At 38.6% G+C, this 25,033-nt stretch overlaps 1 protein-coding gene across 5 annotated transcripts in view; it reads right to left on the minus strand.

Moving 5' to 3' along the window:
* Window positions 1-1,420: 1,420 nt before the first annotated feature.
* SLC25A21 (solute carrier family 25 member 21) overlaps window positions 1,421-25,033 on the minus strand; it is a 528,472-nt gene continuing 504,859 nt past the window's right edge. For all 5 annotated transcript variants that reach the window (XM_081227232.1, XM_081227234.1, XM_081227231.1 and 2 more), the window contains 3 exons: window positions 6,275-6,456; window positions 5,306-5,358; window positions 1,421-1,979 (listed from right to left, as the gene is read on the minus strand). In XM_081227232.1, the coding sequence (XP_081083358.1) occupies window positions 1,918-1,979; window positions 5,306-5,358; window positions 6,275-6,456 (297 nt within the window). In that variant the 3' untranslated portion in view covers window positions 1,421-1,917. The remainder of the gene's footprint in view (window positions 1,980-5,305; window positions 5,359-6,274; window positions 6,457-25,033) is intronic.

The raw sequence follows: 25,033 nt of genomic DNA on the forward strand, positions 1-25,033 counted from the left end.
AAAAATATCAATTGTTTGTATGGAAACATAACTAAATGTTATTTTCTTTATCTAAATTAAGAAATCTCTTGTTATTATGCTATTTATATATTTTTTCCGGTTCTTGTATCTTTAAAAATCTAATATTAATAGTATCAAAGTTTTCCTTTTCTTTTTTTCCCTAGGTTTTAGCAACAGTGAATTCACATGGAGTAAATTGAAAAAGAGAAAGCCCCAATACAATTGGCTATTTAAAGCACATTATGATTTAAAGCTACTTTTAAAAATGAGAGAAGAAAAGTGGGATGGGATATGGGGTTGTTTGATTTTTAAAACATTATTATTATTGGTTACTGTTGACATATTTCCTCTGATTCTTAGGGGGTAAAAGTGTTGTTTTTAACCTGGCAAATGCACTCTTCAGAGATCCTTTTCCATCCCATCCACATGGAGAGGTTAAAGGTTCAATTTCATGGCCTCTATGCAGGCAGTGCTCTCTTTCACAGAAGGCAAGAGTATTACCTGAAGGATAGAATGCAGTTGGACAACAGACACATTCTTATTTCTCTTGTTTTGTCCTACTTTTAACGACCTTCATTAAATACTGGGCTGAAATATAAATTAAAAAACACGTTGGAAAGGATGTACAACCAAAGGCTGTGTATGTATATACAGTATGTCAAAAAGCCTTTATTTTTATACTTTAAATGCTCTAAATTAATAAAAAGTAATAATTACTATGTTATCTTTCATTTTTTATTTTAAAAATGTTTTAGTGACACAGCTTCATGGTAGAAATATCTTGTAGTAGTTAAGAACAGGTGCCATCTAGAACATGCAGATATTTTTGTTGACTCTAGCTACTGAAGTAGCATCATTTCAGGATGCATATATAAAATTAAGTTTGGTTATATCAACGCCAAGGAGATAATTTTTGGAGTGCATGTTAGTACAGGAATCTTTGGAAATGCTAAGAATGTACTTCTCCTTTGAAACATTTTCCCCTTCATAATACATATTTTAACACTGCAATTAGTCGACTTCACACCTGAAATTGTCACTTAAAACTAATAACCTAGAAATGTAGTTTTATTCTAAACATCATTTTTACGAATGGCATAGGTAAGAGTTCTGAACAAAGGTATTTGATGCAAACACAGATAGCACAAACGGGCCCAAGGAGTGGTTCGAATTTGTGATTTAGCATGAAAATATTTCAGCATTAAAACTTGTTTTCAAAGGGAGAGTAGTTTAATATAATTTCATGTTTTATATTTGTCATAAAAGACTTCAAATATGATTTTAAAATATTAACCAATAGTGCAAAATATAAAGTAGATTTAGAAAAATATAGCTGAGTATTATTACTAAAAGAAACAAATTCACATTTTAACATAAAATTTTAAAAGGTCATTTTAATACACTTTAGAAATATTTTCCTTGTATATGATTAAATACTATTTATGGAAGAATTTAATTCCTTATAAAAACTTTTAAATTTTGGCTTAATTTTTTTTCACCTTTAAGCACTTCTTGACCTTTTGGGAGAAAATAATCATCAACACAATGAATTTTCCTTGTGAAGCCGTGTAAGAGGAACATAGGTCATAAAATTTATATTGCTTTTATGAAATATATCTGATTTCATGCTATTTTTCTATATTTAGTTTATATATCTCATTGCTTCATAGTAGTAATTTTCTTCTCACAGTTTTATGGATATGACCAAAACGACAGTTTCTAATTATCTAGAGATCATTTTTGAAGTATCAAAATAGGTTTTGTTCTCGAACAAACTGTTTTGCCCTCTATAATTGTGTATAATTGTATAATTATAATTTATCATTGTATCAGCTCAGCTGATCGATATTCTCTTCTTCTCATGGTGCTGTATAATGAATATCCATTATCACAAGGGGGAAAATACTCTGTAGGCAATCACCAGTTCTCCTGAAGCCATGAATAGGTGTATTCATAAACCAGCAGCATCACTGCACCACCTAGAAAAGAAAAGAGCTGGTTTTTATCCCAAGTCCTGTGAACTTGTGCTGTCTGTCCCACTGGGTTTCTGAATCCCTGGAGTCCGATGCAGCCTTTCAGGCAGAAGCCATTCAGAATCATCAGTTCTCAAGCTCCAACACACAGAAAACTACTGTGGAAAATTCTCAGAGCGAAATCAAGACCATCTTGAGTCTCTAAATACATTTTTTCCCCATGAGTTTCTGTAACTTTCATCATTTCTCATCAGATTCTTTTTCAGGCACTTTTAATTTTTAAAAGTAAGTAAATACAGACACATTTAGTCATGTAAGGGCATGTGGCTTTCCCGCGAACAGAAACCTTCAGATTTGTCATATGTAGGGAAAGGATTTATCTTTTTCAGTTTATAATTAGCATTGCTGTAGTTGCATTCAAGAAGGAAATCTCTAAGATGGTGCTTGATGGATGAGCCTGGTTTTCTCTTACAGCTTTCAAACTGGATTACAATGTGAAAAATAGCTTCTGAGTACTTTTAAAATCTGTATTTCAAAACTTAGATAACTTTCAACCTCCTTTTGTTGCCTTCATTCCTTTCATCTGCCTCAGATATATACGGATTGCACTTGAAAATTTGGTAGTCGGAGTTGAGTGTCATAAGACCATCGTTTATCTTGGAAGAGAAGAGTTATATAACTGGCTGCAAAAGAGCTTGCTATGTAATATGTCAACAGGACTATGATATGGAAAACAAGCACTGAGGCTGCTGAATACTTAGACATCGGGAGGAGCATTTGCATGTGGATGATTTTGTGTTCTGTCTGATGCAGTAAATAGCACATATTCTGTGCCCTTTAAGATATTCTCTATCCTTTCATGTCTATGTGAACAATATTACAAAATCAAAGTGTGGACAAACAGCAGAAACTAACACAACATGGTAAAGCCCAATTTAAAAAAATGTGGACAAATATCCAGAGTACAACTTAGAGAACACTTGGCTGCACGAACAGAAGACTGACTGACTTCTGACAGAAAGAAACAGAACTTGATTTTGATCTTATTTTGTACACACTACCATATGCTTTTTTTAAAAAGCTACAGGCTGCACATGTTTGTGTAACCTTATACTAAAGATAATTATCTGCCTGTAATTTTCATTTTTAACCCCTGAAGATACCCTAATAGCCTATAGCTCTCAGCTGCTGTAGCCCTTTTGGCTCTGGCAAACAAAAAGGGATGCACTACAGAGGGTTGTTAATATGTATGTAATTGCTCTGTTTACTCTTATTAACTGTTCACCATATATGACAAGAACACGCAGAATCGGGTTAGTTTGCAGCCTAGTGATATTTGGAGTTTAAACCACAGACTTCAAGATTCTTCTTTCATGGGAGGTGCTGACCATTAGCCACATAGAGCTGCTAAGGCTGTTATAAAAATAAGATGGGGGCTTCCCTGGTGGCGCAGTGGTTGAGAGTCTGCCCGCCGATGCAGGGGACACGGGTTCGTGCCCGGGTCCGGGAAGATCCCACATGCCACGGAGAGGCTGGGCCCGTGAGCCATGGCCGCTGAGCCTGCGCGTCCGGAGCCTGTGCTCTGCAACGGGAGAGGCCACAACAGTGAGAGGCCCGCGTACCGCAAAAAAATAAGATGGGATGCTTCTCTAGAATGAAGGATGAAAATGCCAGGTTCACCCTTCTTTTCTTTTTTACTGTCTCTCGCTCTCCCTCTTTCTCTCTCTCGAAAAAATCTTATCCTTAACTCAAAAGTCTTACCTTTCTCTCTACACCTTTCTTTCCTTTGAGGTTGCTAGGACCTGTATGTTTGGGATGAGAGTGAAGGCCAGGTCCTTGAATGAGATTTCTAGTTATTCACAATTTTGTTCAGCCTGGACAGTATGTTCATAAGAACCCTTTTCATTGGATTTAACACCACAGCAACTCAGGACACCTCATGCAAAAAACACTTAAAAAGCCAACCAAACATTTGCAAGCCTCTATCAAAACTTGGGGTCAGATTATTTAAGAGTTTTGGATTAAGGTTCCAGTCAATTACCGTTTTAGCTAAACTCTCCCTGATCGCTCTCCCTTTTCAGGCCCATGCCGTCCTGAGAAAGCTGGATTAGGGCCAGTCCTATGATTTTCTCTAATACTAGGTCTACTAGCAGGTTTTTACTGTGTGGTGAAGGAAAAACACCACATTCTTGAAGAGAGAGTGGCACAAAATCACCAATATTCTTTATCATTGGGTTCGTGTTGACACACGGGCCAATAACAAATAGAAGGCAGGTCTGAATCTCAAATGTGAAGCAAAAATCCATGCTTAAATGCCTAGAAAGGCTGGGATAGATGGATTGGGAACTGTGGAAGTGTTTTCAAAATATACAAAAGTATGAACTGTTCACCAGCTTCAATTTACAGACTGCTGTTCTATATCTCAGGTTGGCAGAAATGCTCGTTCACTGGGCTGAGATTTAAAGGTAAATGTGCATGTGTGTGAGTGTGGCAGGGGAAGGGGACATCAGTGTTCAAAGGGAGGATTGGGAAAGGGAGAAAGGGGAGGAGTAGGAGACAGTTCTGGGGAAGATTTCCAGGATGTCTAAGAAGGTGAGTGTAGCCTGGTTAAATAATATGTGTGGTCTAGTGCATACTTCTGTACTTATTCACAAGGTTGCTTATAATCCAAGACTATTTGCCCAGGTGGTTGAGTCTGCAGCAGTTGCTTTCTTATCTATTTACACAGAGGCAGCTGACTCTCCCTGTGGGAATGACAGCCGGCTTTTTATGGGCTGGCATCCTGAGGTAAGACCCTGAGCCAGGAGCCTCCATCATCATGCTGACAGAAGCTAGGAAGGTGAGCGCCAGGCTTCAGCTTCTCCATTCTTGCTCCCCAGAGGCGACAGTGGGGAGAGTGGCTCTGGCGGTTCATGGAGACTAGCTGTCCTCCTTTTCTCTTTCTGAAGCGAAGCTGAGGCAGGAGCAAGAATGAACTAGAAGCACCAGGGAAAGTTTTATTGGGCTGGTCCCTCACTCAGTGAAAAATCCTCCCTTTCAGCCAGAAGCGACTCAAACTCCGACTGGCTGTGCATCCTTTCCTGTTGACTTAAGGTGGGCTTTGGCTTCTATCAGCCTCCAGTAAGGCCACAAATAGTACCTTATAAACAAAGGTAGAACATTTCTAATGGATGCCTTTAGTGTCTTGAATACTCCTAGACAACTTTTATATCCTTAAGGTTTCCATGTTTCACAGTGTGACAAACTTTAGTTGTGTTACATATAGACACAAATAAAAAAGAGATACTAGAGAAATAAGGAAGGAAGGATATAAGTAATGAAAACATTATTACCTGGTCCAAGCCTCATAATCTTGGGAAGCAGGCCTTTATACAAAGCTAAAATGCTAGAACCGGAAGGGAAAGAGCAACATTCTTATTCTGAAAACAAAATGGAGTTGTACCTCAGCTTTATTGAGATGCTGACCCAGCACTTACCCAAAAAAGTCATTTGAGAAAAATTTTCAAATCCCAAAACAGACAGTATTGGGCTAAGTATTCTCTGCAGCAAATTGGATGAGAGGAAAGAATTAATTCTTTAATACCCAAGCTATGCTGATCTTGTCCCATCACAAATAGGACTTTCATCAGCGAGATGGTTTTTGCTATCCAGACAGGCCTTACTTTCAAGACAGCTGTGTATATGGACAAAATGACTCTTGTAATTGAGTTTAAAAGACCATAAACTCAGTCCTCACAGAAGGAAATACGATGCAGTTTAGATCAAAATAATAAAATACTACTTGCTTACTTGAGAATAAGACCTGCTGAGGAGGGATGAAGAGACAAAAATAAGACTTAAAAAAACCAAAAAACAGTAGAAAAAGGCACATACTTTAAATTCTTAAAAGAAAACTACCTTCACAGAACTCTCATGTTTAATTCTCTCAGGAGAATATAATTAGGTGACATTTTGATTAGATGTATAGTCAGAAGACAATTACTCTCCTGCCCACGTGGCAACAGGGCATATTATATGCAATAGCATACGGTGCAAACTGACAAGCAAAAAGTTCACCTTGGCATTCTAGGACAAACATACAGTATATTGAATGATCGTGGCTCATATTTCTTGATGGCGTAAGAAGGTTTTGCCAACATCTCATTACTGTGTTATCTCACCAAGTTTCTCATCTATTCCCTAGAGCTTCTCAGACACACACCCAATTCAGGAGGGCTTAATGGCTCTCATCAAAATGGAAGTACAACGTGGTTTTAGCAATGCTTTAGTCTTGCACATTTATTAAAATAAGAATGTGTTACCCTTCTTCCTGATAGACCGTGGCCATTGTTTTAAAACAGGTTCTGTACTTGATCTCTCCAGGAACTGGCTGAGGCCCTTGAATCCTACTTTTGGCAACATCAAAAGGGATGTTAATGACTGAGGCTATTGTGCCTGAGAGAAGACCAACCCCAAATTTTCTCAGAAACTCCAAGGTTGGATCCTAAAAGAAAAGAAGAATAAAATAACAGAAAGGGAAGCGTAAGCCCCTAAGTCGGTTAAACACTATAAAGCAATATGTATTTAAGCAGAGCGTTGCACTCCCCGGCACCCTCCTGTTATTCCAGCGGAACACATTAGGATTTCCTAGGCTGGAACTTGTTTTCTTGACAATCCCATTGGCTATGTTTTTACACATGGTCTAAATTGCTGAAGTACACATTTCCTCACACAGGATTTATAAACACAGTTCATAAAGAAAGACTGGTATGGCATATGGGGATGATTTGTATAATTGGGCTTCACAATGTACTTAGTATTACTGTATCAAAACAGGAGAAATCCAAGCACACTATTAGCTAATTGGCCAGAATATTTTACAAATGACAGCAACTTCCACCATGAAGCCTACTAAAATGCTCATTTGTGTGTGGACCCCCAAATGTTAAATTAAATCAAGGCTACTCTCGGTCTGCTGCTATTCCCCTCCAGGTTTTTTGCATTTACTTTCACGTGTAGCTGATCCACTGTACTGAGAAGTGCTAGCTTCCTGTTATTAACAAACCAACTTGGGAAGGCTGCAAAACAGCCTGTGACATTCTGTGCATTATAAACAGTAGTAAGTCACCGGACCATTGGCTGAAGAATTTTCAACCCATTGTTCTTGAATCTTATTCTTCCTTCAATGGCAAAGGAAGAAAAGGAGAGAGACAGAGACAGAAGAGAGACAGGGAGAGAGAGACACACGCACACAGAAAGGGAGGAAGAAAAAGAGAGAAAAATATTTCTTCTTTCCATTTGAATTTGGGTCCTTCCCTTTGGTCTGATTTGATTTTCCACCCCTCCCTGCTCTGCTTCTGACATCACAGTATTTAATTAGGTCTTATGTGGAAGTCACTTTCCTTTTGCCTATTTTTGTGCCTAGTGAGCCCACATTATGCTTTGTTATAATGAATTTGCTGGAAAGTTCTCATTTTGCTGTCAGCCTCAGTTCTTGCCCTGAAGAGAGGTCATCTCACAAACCGTAAGTTGCTGACGGAGACCTCCCCTATCCTTCCCCTGGCCTCTCTTTTGGTCAATATTTCAGAGGGATCTTCACAGAGGAACAATACAGGGTAGTGCCATGATGCTATTTTTATCCAGCAGGAGAAGTAAACGTGGGAACCATTCTCTGCCTAATTAAAAAAAAAAAATCAGTTCTGAGCATTGCATGCTTATAGCTTTGATGGAAGAAGAAAAATTCTGGAAGCTCTGAAATTTTCAACTGAACCAAGAGCCAGATACCATCACAGAACTCCTATGTGGTTAAATATAAAAAGTGAGGGGTTCGGTAATAATTCTTGGATCTGGGCCATACAGGTGTCGGGTAGGTTTAAAGGGATTTAAAAACCAACAGGGTGTTTCAACAGGAAAAACAATGCAGTGATTGCAGTATGAGTGAGGTGTGTTTAAATAATTTCCCCTCCCCCCATTTTTTTCTCTTTTACAAGGAGAGAAAAATGCCTTTATGTTACCCGTCTCCATTCTGGCACAGAAGCAGAACTGGAGCTCGGGAGGATGGCGGATTCAGGACCAGCTCTGGTTGTCTGACCTTGCACGAGTCACTGAATCCCATGGAGCCCAGTGTGTAGAAGGGATGTTTTTAACACCCACCTTAACTTTGTACTGCATGGTTTTTCTGAGAAATAAAAACAATAATAGTAGTAAAAGTGCTATGAATATTGTACAAGCCTGGAGAAAATGGATAGTATTTTTATGTAACCTGTTTTCTAAGGTCTCAAAACACCTGTGACGAGACCCTCTCATGGTGCTCCTGCGACACAGCCAAGGACAAGGGTGAAAGTGATGACTTGTATGCACAATGACCTTTTGGGAAGTTCAGGGGACACTGTCAATCACACAGCTTCTCCCACCTCCTGATGTGTTCGTTGAGGATTGGAGTTGGGGAGGGAGGAGCAGCTAAGACACTCAATGAAGGTCATTATGTTTGAGATGCTGTTGGGGACCAAATCCTAAAGTCTTCAAGCCATCATAGTGTTCGCTAGCACGAGCATACATTGAACCCATGTTTTCTATACATTTCCCAGCTCAACAGTAAGATCCCACAGTAGTTCCCAAATCCAGTTGTGCATCAGAGTCACCTGGGAGCTTTAAAACATATGGATGCCCAGCCCCACCTCAGACCCACCTTAGGTTCCCAGATCAGAATCACCTGGGAAGGTACCTAAAAGTTGTTTTAAAATAAGCCCACGCACATATGGTCACCTTATCTTTGATAAAGGAGGCAAGAATATATATACAGTGGAGAAAAGACAGCTTCTTCAATAAGTGGTGCTGGGAAAATTGGACAGATACATATAAAAGTATGAAATTAGAACACTCTCTAACACCATACACAAAAATAAACTCAAAATGGATTAAAGACCTAAATGTAAGGCCAGACACTATCAAACTCTTAGAGGAAAACATAGGCAGAACACTCTATGACATAAATCACAGCAAGATCCTTTTTGACCCACCTCCTAGAGAAATGGAAGTAAAAACAAAAACAGACAAATGGGACCTAATGAAACTTCAAAGCTTTTGCACAGCAAAGGAAACCATAAACAAGACCAAAAGACAACCCTCAGAATGGGAGAAGATATTTGCAAATGAAGCAACTGACAAAGGATTAATCTCCAAAATATACAAGCAGCTCATGCAGCTCAATATCAGAAAAACAAACAACCCAATCCAAAAATAGGCAGAAGACCTAAATAGACATTTCTCCAAAGAAGATATACAGATTGCCAACAAACAAATGAAAGAATGCTCAGCATCATTAATCGTTAGAGAAATGCAAATCAAAACTACAATGAGATATCATCTCACACCAGTCAGAATGGCCATCATCAAAAAATCTAGAAACAATAAATGCTGGAGAGGGTGTGGAGAAAAGGGAACCCTCTTGCACTGTTGGTGGGAATGTAAATTGATACAGCCACTATAGAGAACAGTATGGAGTTTCCTTAAAAAACTAAAAATAGAAATACCATATGACCCAGCAATCCCACTACTGGGCATATACCCTGAGAAAACCATAATTCAAAAAGAGTCATGTACCAAAATGTCCATTGCAGCTCTATTTACAATAGCCAGGACATGGAAGCAATGTAAGTGTCCATCAACAGATGAATGGATAAAGAATATGTGGCACATATATACAATGGAATATTACTCAGCCATAAAAGAAAGGAAATTGAGTTATTTGTAGTGAGGTGGATGGACCTAGAGACTGTCATACAGAGTGAAGTAAGTCAGAAAGAGAAAAACAAATACCGTATGCTAACACATATATATGGAATTTAAGAAAAAAATGTCATGAAGAACATAGGGGTAAGACAGGAATAAAGACACAGAACTACTAGAGAATGGACTTGAGGATATGGGGAGGGGGAAGGGTAAGCTGTGAGAAAGAGAGTGGCATGGACATATGTACACTACGAAATGTAAAATAGATAGCTAGTGGGAAGCAGCCACATAGCACAGGGAGAAAAGGTTGGTGCTTTGTGACCACCTAGTGGGGTGGGATAGGGAGGGTGGGAGGGAGGGAGACGCAAGAGGGAAGAGATATGGGAACATATGTATATGCATAACTGATTCACTTTGTTATAAAGCAGAAACTAACACACCACTGTAAAGCAATTATACTCCAATAAAGATGTTAAAAAAAAAAAAAAAGAACTTCAGGACTTCTGACATTGCCAGGCTGAGGGCCCATGTCTGGGAATCACTGATTTTGATATTCCAGGCAGGCAAAGCAGATGGTCAATTGCTACCCCTCTGGGCATTCTCGGGAGGAGAAAAGTCTTTTGGGGATGGCCAAGAGCTATCCCTCACCACCCGGCCTCTGGGCCCCTTTCCAGCCTCTTCCTCTGAGTCCATGGTCTGCTCTAGGCAGCAACCCAGACTGGGATCAGATGCACCAAGGAGAGCCCTGCCAGCTCACCTCTGCTTTCTTTGCTGCATGTCATCAACCATCCTCGGAAGAACGCAGTCCCTCAAATGCCCCTCCCCTTCTTCCCCCTCCGGCAGCTCTTGCTACTTCTCTGGCTTTAGCTCAGGTTCCCATTACTTTCACCAAGTCTTGCTTGCTTCTTGCTTCTATCATCTGTTCTTCACAGTGGCACCAGGGATTTTTTTTTTTATTATAAAAACATATCTGCTTCTGGCGCCTCCCTACTCAAAGACCCTCAACCCTTCCCCACGGCACGGAGAGTAAAGCTAAAGCTCCTCATTGGCCTTTGGTTTGTTTCCCATGATATGCTTTCAACCTACGTTTCTAGTCTCAAATTCTACACCTTTACCCCCAAGCCAAACTACACTCATGCTGGTTAAATCATAATCATGCACATTTCTACCGAACACTTTTCTAAGTCCATGTTTTTTTTCAAACAATTCCCACAACCTAGAATGTCATTCTCCATCATATTCACAGATAGCAGCCCCACTCTTTACGGTCCAGCTTAAATCCCACTTTGCCCAAGAGACTTCCGTGGATCCCCATCAAAATTGATTTCTCCCTCTTGGGCACTCCTGAAACACTGATCTGCGATCATTGTCCTTGCTCTGGCTCTCTTTGTGTCTGGTTTATTTTTGTGTGTATCCATCTTCCCTGCTGGAATGTGAGCTGGCACAGAACAGGAGCATGTGTTATTCCTCTTTGTTTCACCTACTACACACTGTGCACAGTAAGTGCTAAATAAATGTCTGCGGATTAGCCTATCACTGTAGTTTATCTTTGTAGAAACAATGAGAATCAGGCTTTGACCTTAATCACTATTTCTCAAAACTCAGTATCTTCTACCCTGTAAATGAACCCCTATTAGAACTTTATGTTTCTGTCTTTCTGCCAGGAGGCGTTAACATGGGGACATGACAAGGCATAGGACATTTGCAAAGTGGAGTATTTCCAGGCAAATGAATTGAGACTCTCAGGTCATAGAGCCAGGCCTGGGCTTGCCAGACCCCATTACTCAGGGACTCACAGAAAAAAACATGATATGGCATCCTGTGACCAGATTTTAGCAAAAGAATGCAGTGGGCACAGAGTAAAGTCTTGAAATATTACCCTTTGGGCTGGCTCTTCTTTCTTACACTTCCTGATCTTTCCCCTAGTAGGGAGAGGCATCCACTCGCCTCAAGAATGAGGATTGCTGTAGCAGGACTATAAAGAGAGAGCAAAAGGTAATATTTAGTGTTTCTGGTTTTCAAATTAGGCTCTTCAGTGTATTATATCAGTTAATCTTCACAGTCTTTGAGGTAAGAACTATTATTTTTATTCCTATTTTACAAATGAGTGAACTGAAAGCTTAGGTGTAAGAAGGGAATTTTTGTTACATCCAAGTGAACCCATGACTTTGCCTTAGGGGATAGCTTTTCTACTGATACTCCTAAGGGTTGGTGGGTGGGCTGTTGGGGGAGGTGCCTGAGAACCTCCTGAAATTATAAGCAATGGTTCTGGGTATGTGCAGATGGGCTTTTCAGGAGAAAATGTCTATAGATTTTATCAGGCTCATAGAAGCTTAAAATATCTTCATCAAATCATTTCCCCTCCCAATAAATTTATAAAGTAAAGAAAGGACAGTGCAATGTTGAAAACATTGGGGCTGAAAACAGAAAGCCCTTATTTTCATGGGCGTTATCAGGCAATTCTCCTTAGTGAAAAGATTTCTGCAAATATTTCCACCCTGGACTCAGGTTACTCATACCTCAACCATATCTATGAATTCAATGGTTCTCAAAGTGTGGTCCCTGAACCACCATCATCAGTATCATGTGAGAACTTAGTAGAAATGAAACTTGGGGTTTTACCCTAGGCCTACAGAACCCAAAACTTGGGATGGAGCACAACAATCTGTCTAGACAAGTCTTCCAAATTATCCTGATGGATGCTTGTCTGAGAACCACTGCTAAACTGAAGCTTATGGTTCATCTTTTTGGATACTTGGACTGGATAAGTGATGCTCTAAGAGGATTTGGATGTGCTGGGAAGCATTTTAAAGCCTTCTTTGGTGGAAGCAGAGCTTTGTTTTTTAAGGCTGCAGAACTGAACACAATACTATTAACTTTGTTCACCTTTTCCTACCCCAGGTCCATCCAAAGCAAGAATGCACATCTGTGAGGTTGTTGGGTCTGAGTGAAACCTATCACATAGTTTGAATGGGTCATGCTGTACTGGCAATCAGTGAATCATGCCAGCATTTCTGTCAATACCATAATAACAAATAACAATAAAACTAATAGTAAAAGTAAGAGAAGTAATAAAATAATGTACATGGTATGATATTTGTGCTATTTTTCATAATTTTCATTAAGAAAGTTAATGGTACTGTTAATAATAGTTACTTATTGATAGACAATTTTATATGCAAAAAGCATGTACAAAACCTATATATAATATAAGAACCCTATGAATTAAGTACATAACACCATTTTACAGATAAGGACATGAAACTTAAAGAGTTAAGTCACTTGATCAAGATCACACTGCTTATAGGAGGTGGACCTTGGATTTGAACTCAAGTTCTTCAGACTTCCAACTATCGTTATATTATATCCCATTCATTAGGTTATATTCCTTCTCATTCACAATTCATCTGTCATATATTCATCCAACATACAGTTATTGTATGTCTACAAATGCCTGGTCCTACAGTGGGTGCTAGAATTGAGTGTGAGGGTAAATGGTCCAGAGAGGGGATAGGGTGGCTTTATAATGAAGTATCATAGTACAATGTGATGAGTACTGAAATGGGGGTGTGAACAAAGTGCAGGGGTAAACATGCAGTAAAGAGAAGGGAGTTACTTCTGGACTTTCACTATCAAAGTTCGATGAGATAGTACCTAACTTCTGCCTCTTAAAAACTTAGTCACTTGTTGGGTTTTATGAACTCAACGGAAGACATCTCATTATTACAAGTCACCAGGCATTAGCTGAATGGTTAGCCTTCTGGCTTGATTATCATATTACTTGGAATGTCATTTTGCCCTTTCCATTAGTTTATTTTAAAAACTGGAAAAAGATGATGATGATAATGATAAGACACAATGTGCTAGGCACTGTGTTAAGCACTTTCTGTATATTTAAGCCTCACAATATTGCTGAGCAGATGAGGTATCTGAAGCTTATAGAAATTGTCTACCTTACAAAGGAATATAATTTTATTATTTATTTATTTATTTATTTAAAGTCTTATAAGTATAAAAGGTTTTTTTTGAATTTTATTTTATTTTTTTATACAGCAGGTTCTTATTAGTTATCTATTTTATACATATTAGTGCATATATGTCAACCTCAATCTCTCAATTCATCCCACCGCCACCACCCCACCCCACACTTCTCCCCTTGGTGTCCATACGTTTGTTCTCTATATCTGTGTCTCTATTTCTGCCTTGCAAACCGGTTCATCTGTGCCATTTTTCTAGATTCCACATATATGCATTAATATATGATATTTGTTTTTCTCTTTCTGACTTACTTCACTCTGTATGACAGTCTCTAGATCCATCCACGTCTCTACAAATGACCCAATTTCACTCCTTTTTATGGCTGAGTAATATTCCATTGTATATATGTACCACATCTTCTTTATCCATTCACCTGTCAATGGGCATTTAGGTTGCTTCCATGAACTGGTTATTGTAAATAGTGCTGCAATGAATATTGGGGTGCATGTGTCTTTTTGAACTATGTTTTTCTCAGGGTATATGCCCAGTAGTGGGGTTGCTGGGTCATATGGTAGTTCTATTTTTAGTTTTTTAAGGAACCTCCATACTGTTCTCCATAGTGGCTATATCAATTTACATTCAGACCAACATTGCAAGAGGGTTCCCTTTTCTCCACACCCTCTCCAGAATTTGTTGTTTGTAGATTTTCTGATGATGCCCATTCTAACCAGGATGAGGTAATACCTCACTGTAGTTGTGATTTGCATTTCTCTAATAATTAGTGATGTTGAGCAGCTTTTCATATGCCTCTTGGCCATCTGTGCGTCTTCTTTGGAGAAATGTCTATTTAGGTCTTCTGCCCATTTTTTTTTTTTTTTTTTTTTTTTTTTTTGTGGTACGCAGGCCTCTCACTGCTGTGGCCTCTCCCGTTGCGGAGCACAGGCTCCGGACGCGCAAGCCCAGCGGCCATGGCTCATGGGCCCAGCCGCTCCGCGGCATGTGGGATCCTCCCAGACCGGGGCACGAACCCGTGTCCCCTGCCATCGGCAGGCGGACTCTCAACCACTGTGCCACCAGGGAAGCCCTCTGCCCATTTTTTGATTGGGTTGTTTTCTTAATATTGAGCTGCATGAACTGTTTGTATATTTTGGAGATTAATCCTTTGTCCATTGATTCATTTGCAAATATTTTCTCACATTCTGAGGCTTGTCTTATTGTTTTGTTTATAGTTTCCTTTGCTGTGCAAAAGTTTTTAAGTTTCATTAGGTCCCATTTGTTTATTTTTGTTTTTATTTCCATTACTCTAGGAGGTGGGTGAAAAAAGATCTTGGTGTGATTTATGTCAAAGAGTGTTCTTCCTATGTTTTCCTCTATGAGTTTTATAATGTCCGGTCTTACATTTAGGTCTTTAATCCATTTTGAGTTTATTTTTGTGTATGGTGTTAGGGAGTGTTCTGATTTCATTCTTTTACATTTAGCTGTCCACTTTTCCCAGCACCACTTATTGAAGAGGCTGTCTTTTCCCCATTGTATATCCCTGCCTCCTTTGTCATAGGTTAGTTGACTATAGGTGCGTGGGTTTACCTCTGCGCTTTCTATCCTGTTCCATTGATCTATATTTCTGTTTTTGTGCCAGTACCATATTATCTTGATTACTGTAGCTTTGTAGTATAGTCTGAAGTCAGGGAGTCTGATTCCTCCAGCTCCATTTTTTTCCCCCTCAAGATTGCTTTGGATATTTGGGGTCTTTTGTGTCTCCCTACAAATTTTAAGATTTTTTGTTCTAGTTCTGTAAAAAATGCCATTGGTAATTTGATAGAGGTTGCATTGGATCTGTAGATTGCTTTGGGTAGTATAGTCATTTTGACAATATTGATTCTTCCAATCCAAGAACATGGTATATCTCTCCAACTGTTTGTGTCATCTTTGATTTATTTCAGCAGTGTCTTATAGTTTTCTGAATACAGGTCTTTAACCTCCTTAGGTAGGTTTATTCCTAGGTATTTTATTCTTTTTGTTGCAGTGGTGAATGGGATTGTTTTCTTAATTTCTCTTTCTGATTCTTCATTGTTAGTGTATAGGAATGCAAGAGATTTCTGTGCATTAATTTTGTATCCTGAAACTTTACCAAATTCATTGATTAGCTCTAGTAGTTTTCTGGTGGCATCTTTAGGATTATTTATGTATAGTATCATGTCATCTGCAAACAGTGACAGTGTTACTTCTTCTTTTCCGATTTGGATTCCTTTTATTTCTTTTTCTTCTCTGATTGCAGTGGCTAGGACTTCCAAAACTATGTTGAATAACAGTGGCGAGAGTAGACATCCTTGTCTTGTTCCTGATCTTAGAGGAAATACTTTGATTTTCACCACTGAGAATGATGTTTGCTGTGGTTTTGTCGTACATGGCCTTTATTGTGTTGAGGTAAGTTCCCTCTATGCCCACTTTCTGGATAGTTATTTTATCATAAATTGGTATTGAATATTGCCAAAAGCTTTTCCTGCATCTATTGAGATGATCATATGGTTTTTGTTCTTCAATTTGTTAATATGGTGTATCACATTGATTGATTTGTGTGCACTGAAGAATCCTTGCATCCCTGGGATAAATCCCACTTGATCATGGTGTATGATCCTTTTAATGTGTTGTTGGATTCTGTTTGCTAGTATTTTGTTGAGGATTTTTGCATCTATATTCATCAGTGATATTGGTCTGTAATTTTCTTTTTTTGTAGTATCTTTGTCTGGTTTTGGTATCAGGGTGATGGTGGCCTTGTAGAATGAGTTTGGGAGTGTTCCTTCCTCTGCAATTTTTGGGAAGAGTTTGAGGAAGATGGGTGTTAACTCTTCTCTAAATGTTTCATAGAATTCACCTGTGAAGCCATGTGGTCCTGGACTTTTGTTTGTTGGAAGATTTTTAATCACAATTTCAATTTCATTACTTGTGATTGGTCTGTTCGTATTTTCTGTTTCTTCATGGTTCAGTCTTGGAAGGTTATACCTTTCTAAGAATTTTTCCGTTTCTTCCAGGTTGTCCATTTTATTGGCATAGTGCTGCTTGTAGTAGTCTCTTATGATGCTTTGTATTTCTGTGGTGTCTGTTGTAGCTTCTCCTTTTTCATTTCTAATTTTATTGATTTGAGTCCTCTCCCTCTTTTACTTAATGAGTCTGGCTAAAGGTTTATCCATTTTGTTTATCCTCTCAAAGAACCAGGTTTTAGTTTTATTGATCTTTGCTATTGTTTTCTTTGTTTCTATTTCATTTATTTCTGCTCTGATCTTTATGATTTCTTTCCTTCTACTAACTTTGGGTTTTATTTGTTCTTCTTTCTCTAGTTCCTTTAGGTGTAAGGTTAGATTGTTCGTTTGAGATTTTTCTTGTTTCTTGAGGTCGGATTTTATTGCTATAAACTTCCCTCTTAGAACTGCTTTTGCTGCATCCCATAGGCTTTGGATCATCGTGTTTTCATTGTCACTTGTTCCCTAGGTATTTTTTGATTTCCTCTTCGATTTTTTCAGTGATCTTTTGGTTATTTAGTAACGTATTGTTTAGCCTCCATGTGTTTCTGTTTTTTACATTTTTTTCCCTGTAATTGATTTCTAATCTCATAGCATTGTGGTCAGAAAAGATGCTTGATGTGATTTCAATTTTCTTAAATTTACTGAAGCTTGATTTGTGACCCAAGATATGATCTTGATGATCATGATGATATGAACATCCTGGAGAATGTTCCATGTGCACTTGAGAAGAATGTGTAATCTGCTGTTTTTGGATGGAATGTCCGATATATATCAATGAAATCTATCTTGTCTATTGTGTTATTTAAAGCTTGTGTTGCCTTATTAATTTTCTGTCTGGATGATCTGTCCACTGGTGTAAGTGAGGTGTTAAATTCCCCTGCTATTATTGTGTTACTGTCAATTTCCTCTTTTATAGCTGTTAGCAGTTGCCTTATGTATTGAGGTGGTCCTATGTTGGGTGCATATATATTTATAATGTTAAATCTTCTTCTTGGATTGATCCCTTGATCATTATGTAGTGTCCTCCCTTGTCTCTTGTAATATTCTTTATTTTAAAGTCCATTTTATCTGTTATGAGTATTGCTACTCCAGCTTTCTTTTGATTTCCATTTGCATGGAATTTCTTTTTCCATCCCCTCACTGTCAGTCTGTATGTGTCCCTAGGTCTGAAGTGGGTCTCTTGTAGACAGCATATATATGGGTCTTATTTTTGTATCCATTCAGCGAACCTATGTCTTTTGGTTGGAGCATTTAATCCATTCACTTTTAAGGTAATTATCGGTATGTATGTTCCTATTATGATTTTCTTAATTGTTTTGGGTTTGTTTTTGTAGGTCCTTTTCTATTCTTGTTTCCCACTTGAGAATTTTCTTTAGCATTTGTTGTAGAGCTCATTTGGTGGTGCTGAATTCTCTTAGCTTTTACTTGTCTGTAAAGCTTTTGATTTCTCCATAGAATCTGAATGAGATCCTTGCTGGGTAGAGTAATCTTGGTTGTAGGTTCTTCCCTTTCATCACTTGAAATATATTGTGCCACTCCCTCCTGGATTGTAGAGTTTCTGCTGAGAAATCAGCTTTTAACCTTATGGGAGTTCCCTTGTATGTTATTTGTCATCTTTCCCTCATTGGTTTTAATAATTTTTCTTTGTCTTTAATTTTTGTCAATTTGATTACTATGTGTCTTGGTGTGTTTCCCTTGGATTTATCCTGCCTGGGACTCTCTGCACTTCCTAGACTTGGGTGGCTAATTCCTTTCCCATGTTAGGGAAGTTTTTGACTATAATCTCTTCAAATATTTTCTTGGGTCTTCTCTCTCTCTTCTCCTTCTGGGACCTCTATAATGCGAATGTTGGTGTGTTTAATGTTGTCCCAGAGGTCTCTTAGGCTGTCTTCATTTCTTTTCATTCTCTTTTCTTTTTTCTGTTCTGCAGCAGTGAATTCCACCATTCTGTCTTCCAGGTCACTTATCCGTTCTCCTGCCTCAGTTATTCTGCTATTGATTCCTTCTAGTGTATTTTCCATTTCAGTTATTGTATTGTTCATCTCTGTTTGTTTGTTCTTTAATTCTTCTAGGTGTTTGTTCTTTAATTCTTCTAGGTCATTGTTAAACATTTCTTGCATCTTCTCGATCTTTGCCTCCATTCTTTTTCCGAGGTTCTGGCTCATCTTCACTATCATTATTCTGAATTCTTTTTCTGGAAGGTTGCCTATCTCCACTTCATTTATTTGTTTTTCTGGGGTTTTATCTTGTTCCTTTGTCTGGTACATAGCCCTCTGCCTTTTCATCTTGTCTATCTTTCTGTGAATGTGGTTTTCATTCCACAGGCTGCAGGACTGTAGTTCTTCTTGCTTCTTCTGTCTGACCTCTGATGGATGAGGCTATCTAAGAGGGTTGTGCGAGCTTCCTGATGGGAGACACTGGTGGTGGGTACAGCTGGGTGTTGCTCTGGTGGGCAGAGCTCAGTAAAACTTTAATCTGCTTGCCTGCTGATGGGTGGGGCTGAGTTCCCTCTCTGTTGGTTATTTGGCCTGAGGTGACCCAGCACTGGAGGCTACAGGCTCTTTGGTGGGGCTAATGGCGGACTCCAGGAGAGCTCATGCCAAGGAATACTACCCAGAACTACTGCTGCCAGTGTCCTTGTCCCTATGGTGAGCCACAGCCACTCCCCACCTCTGCAAGAGACCCTCCAACACTAGCAGGTAGGTCTGGTTCAGTCTCCTGTGGGGTCACTGCTCCTTCCCCCGGGTCCTGATGTGCACACTACTTTGTGTGTGCCCTCTAAGAGTGGAGTCTCTGTTTCCCCCAGTCCTGTAGAAGTCCTACAATCAAATCCTGCTAGGCATCAAAGTCTGATTTTCTGGGAATCCCTCCTCCCATTGCTGGACCCCCAGGTTGGGAAGACTGACATGGGGCTCAGAACCTTCACTCCAGTGGGTGGACTTCTGTGGTATAATTGTTCTCCAGTTTTTAAGTCACCCACTCAGTGGTTACAGGATTTGATTTTATGTGATTGCGCCCCTCCTACCATCTCATCGTGGCTTCTCCTTTGTCTTTGGATGTGGAGTATCTTTTTTCATGAGTTCCAGTGTCTTCCTATCGATGACTGTTCAGCAGCTAGTTGTGATTCTGGAGCTTTTGCAAGAGGGAGTGAGCACACGTCCTTCTACTCTGCCACCTTGAACCAATTTCCCCATCTTGAACCAATCTCCTATAATTTTAAATTAGCCAAAAGAAAGCCAAGATTCTATTATTTGGAAGTGAAGATGCCAAAATACTGAGAAGCTCTGAGACTGTCAGGTGTCACCAGCAGAATTAGAGATATACACTTGCCTCTCAGGACTGTACTCCAATTCAACATTCAAGGAGATCACATCTCAGTCCAAGAAAAGACTTAAATGGTAGAGAATGAAATCTTAGAATCACAAGACTGGAAGTAAACTCAGAATGTCGCCTAACCTAAAGAGTGACATCAGCAAGGTGGCAGAGTAGGAAGCCTTGGATCCTCCTTTCTCCCACAAATACAACAATTCATGGACAAATTCTCTGCATGAGAAATCTAGAAATTGGTAGAAAGTCTTCTGCACCCTGGGTGAACATTAACAGACTTACAGAATTCAGTAGGGAGATTCAGCACAACCTCCCACCAGAGTGCCTGCCCCAAGTGTTTCACCATATAATCAGGAAGACTCCCTCGCTTCCATCTTCTCCCAGGGTTGGGTGGGGAGAAGGAATTGGTTTGCATGTCCAACTTCTCTGGGACTTCCCAAGGAACTGGTATATTCCTTGTCAGTCTTGGAGTTCTGATGGGTCCTGCAGAGTCTAGCCATCTGGGGGAGAACTGAGATGGAGGTATGGACTGGTAGAAGCAATATCTCTCCTCTTGCTCAGTATAGAGTGAGCAGAAAAAAATGACAGCTGCCTACTTTTCCCTGAGGAGGGAAAGAGTTGGTACAGGTCCCCAGAATCTCTAGTCAGAGAGAACCATGGGCGTCTTCTCCTGCATAAGGCCAGTCCATGAAGACTGCCTTGTCTAATGTACAGACACCAACACAGAGAGTCAAGGAAAATTAAGAATCAGGCAAAGATGTTCCTAACAAAGGAACAAGATGCAGCTCCACAAACTGACTATAATGAAAGAGAATTACATGATTTACCTGATATAGAATTCAAAATAACTCTCATAAAGATGCTCACTGAGGTCAGGAGAACAATGCATGAATAAAGTGAGAATTTCAATGAAGAGAATTTTAATGAAGAGTTAGAAAATGTAAAAAATTACCAGACAGAAATCATGGAGCTGAAGAACACAATACTTGAACCAAAAAATTCACTAGAGGAATTCAGCAGCAGACTAGATCAAACAGAAGAAGGGGTTAGCATACCCAAAGACAGATCATTGGAAGTAATTCTGTCAGAGGAGCAAAAAGAAAAAGGAAGGAAAAAGAGTGAAGCTAGCCTAAGAGATTATCAGATAGTACAAAGCTCCAAATAAGCATTATGTGAGTCCCATAAGGAGAAGAGAGAGAGAAAGGACCAGAAAGCTTATTCAAAGAAATAATGGCTAATAACTTCCTAGACCTGGGGAAGAAAAGGAACATCCAGATCTAAGAAGCCCAAGAGAAACCATGTAAGATGAACTCAAAGAAATCCACACTGAGACACATTACAATCAAATTGCCTAAAGTTAAAGAGAGGATTTTGAAAGCATCGAGAGAAAACTGACTTGTCATACACATGGGAAACCCCAAAAACTATTAGCAAATTTTTTAGCAGAAATCTTGCAGGTTGGAAGGAAATGGGATAATATATTTAAAGTGCTGAAAGAAAAAAAAAAGCTAACCAATAATACTATCCCCAACAAAATGTTCCTTCAAAAATGAAGGTGAGATAAAGGCTTCTGAGATAAACAAAAGCTGAGGGAGTTCATCACCACTGGACCTGTGTTACAAGAAATGCTGAAAGGAGTTCTTCAACTTAAAAGGATGTTTGTTGACAGCAACATGATAGCATAAGAAAGTATGAAATTCACTGGTAAAGATAAACATATAGACAAATCAGAATACTGTATTACTGCAATGTGGTGGGTAAATCACTTTTAAATCTAGGATAAAAGTTAAAAACCAAAAATATTAAAACTATAACTAAAAAAGAGGTTAAAAGATATACAGTATGAATATATGTGAACTGTAACAACAATAACATAAAGTATGGGGAGAGAGAAGTTAATGTGTACACTTTTTGTATGCAATTAAACTTAAGTTTTTATCAGCTTAAAATAGACTGTTATAATTATAAGATATTTTATGTAAGCCCCCCTCCAACAAAAGTACCTATAGAAGTTATACAAAAGAAAAAAATACAGGAATCAAAGTATATCAGTACAAAAAAATACAAAAAAAATTTTGTATCAACAAAATACAAAGGAAGACAGCAGGAGAGAAAAAAAACAGAAAAAAAGATCTGCAAGCCTAACAAAGAACAATTAACAAAACGGCAATAGTAAATTCTTCCCTAATTAATTACTTTAAGTATAAATTGACTCAATTTGCCAATCAAAAGACATACAGTGGCTGAACGAAAAAATAAAAAAAGACCCAACTATACATTGTCTACAAGAAACTCACTTTAGATTTAAGGACATACATAGGTTAAAAGTGAAGGGATGGAAAAAGATATTCCATGCAAATGGTAACCAAAAGAGAGCAGAGGCAGCTATACCTATTTCAGACAAAACAGACTTTAAGTCAAAAACTGTCACAAGGGACAAAGAAGGACATTATATAATGATAAAAGGGTCAATCAACCAAGGTAACAATTATATATGATTTCAACATCAGAGCACCTTAATATACAATGCAAAGACTGACAGAACTAAAGGGAGCAAAACAATCATAGGAGAATTTAATACCCTACTTTCAGTAATGAATAGAACAGCCAGACAGAGCCAACAGGGAGAGAGAGGACCTGAACAACACTAAAGACCAAATGAACCTAAAAGACATATACAGAACAGTCCACCCCAAAGCATCAGATTACATATTCTTCTCAAGCACACATTGATTTTTCTCCAGGATACATCACATATTAGGTCACAAAACAAGTCTTAAGTTTAAGATGACTGAAATCATTCCAAGTATCTTTCTAAACCACAATCGAATTAAACTAGAAATTAATAGCAGAAGGAAAATGGAAAAATTCACAAATATGTGGAAATTAAACAACATACTCTTTTTTTTTTTTTTTTTTTGCTGTACGCGGGCCTCTCACTGTTGTGGCCTCTCCCGTTGTGGAGCACAGGCTCCGGACGCGCAGGCTCAGCAGCCATGGCTCAGGGGCTCAGCCGCTCTGCGGCATGTGGGATCTTCCCGGACCGGGGCACGAACCCATGTCCCCTGCATCGGCAGGTGGACTCTCAACCACTGCGCCACCAGGGAAGCCCAGCACACTCTTGAATTACCATGAGTCAAAGAAGAAATAAAAAAGGAAATTAGAAAATACCTCAACACATATACACTAATATGTATAAAATGGATAACTAATAAGGACCTGCTGTATAAAAAATAAATAAGCAAATAAAAAGTAAAAAAAAAAAAGAAAATACCTCAAGTGAAAGGAAAAGAAAACATCACATACCCAAACTTATGGGATGCAGCACAAGGAGTACTAAGAGGGAGGTTCATAGTGATAAATACCTATACTAAAAAATAAGAAAGATCTCAAATAAACAATTTAACTTTACAGCTCAAGGAGCTAGAAAAAGGAGAGTAAACTAAGCCCAAAGTTAGCAGGAGGAAGGAAGTACTAAGATTAGAGCAGAAATAAATAAAATAGAGACAAGAAAAACAATGGAAAAAAAAATGAAACTGAGTGGGGTTTTTAAAAAGATAAAACTGGGCTTCCCTGGTGGCGCAGTGGTTGAGAGTTCGCCTGTTGATGTAGGGGACACGGGTTCGTGCCCCGGTCCGGGAAGATCCCACATGCCACCAAGCGGCTGGGCCTGTGAGCCATGGCTGCTGAGCCTGCGCATCTGGAGCCTGTGCTCCGCAAAGGGAGAGGCCACAACGGTGAGAGGCCCGCGTACCGCAAAAAAAAAAAAAGATAAAACTGACAAACCCTTAGCAAAACTCATTAAGAAAAAAAAGAGAGAAGACTCAAAGTCAGAAATGAAAGAAGAGACATTATAACTGACATTATAACTGATGCCACAAAACTAAAAAGGATCATAAGGGGCTATTATGAACAATTAGGTACAAACACACTGGATAGTCTAGAAGAAATGGATAAATTCCTAGAAATAAACAACTTACCAAGCCTAAATCACAAAGAAATAGAAAGTCTCAACAGACCTATAACTAGTATGGAGATTAAATCAACAATCAAAAACCTCCCAACAAAGGAAAGCCCAGGACCAGATAGTTTCACTGGTGAATCCTACCAAACATTTAAAGAAGAATTAACACCAATGCTTCTTAAATTCTTACAAAAAATTGAAGAGGAGGGAACACATCCAACTCATTTTATGAGGCCAGCATTACCTTGATACCAAAGCCTGACAAAGACACCATAAGAAAAGAAGACCACAGGAAAAGATCCCTGATGAATATGGATGTAAAATTTCTCAAAAAATACTAGCAAATCAAATCCAACAGCACATTAAAAGGATCATACATTATGACAAAGTGGGATTTATCCCTGGGATAAAAGGATGGTTTGACATATGACAATCAATTAATGTGTTAGAGCACATTAAGAGAATGAAGGGTAAAAAGAAAAATTACATGATTATCTCAATATTTGTAGAAAATGCATTTGACAAAATTCAACATGTTTTCATGATAAACACTCAGAAACAAAATACCTCAACATAATAAAGTCCATATAAGAAAAGCCCACAGCTATAACATCATACTCACTGGTGAAAAACTGAAAGCTTTTTCATGAATATCTAACAAACAAGTAACAAATAACTTGTCAAAGATACCTACTCTCCCATAATAACATAGTAACAGGAGTCCTAGTCAGAGCAATTATGCAAGAAAAAAAATAAAAGGCAACGAAGTCAGAAGAAATAGCACCTCAATACAGAAGGCAAATGCTAACAGCCATAAAAGGGGAAATCGACAGTAACACAATCATAGTAGGGGACTTTAACACCCCACTTTCACCAAAGGAAAGATATTCCAAAATGAAAATAAATAGGGAAACACAAGTTTTAAGTGATATATTAAACAAGATGGACTTAATTGATATTTATAGGACATTCCATCCAAAAACAACAGAATACACTTTCTTCTCAAGTGCTCATGGAATATTCTCCAGGATAGATCATATCTTGGGTCACAAATCAAGCCT

The sequence above is a fragment of the Mesoplodon bidens genome (assembly GCF_964165515.1).
Source record: "Mesoplodon bidens genome assembly, chromosome: 3".
NCBI classification, from domain to species: Eukaryota; Metazoa; Chordata; class Mammalia; order Artiodactyla; family Ziphiidae; genus Mesoplodon; species Mesoplodon bidens.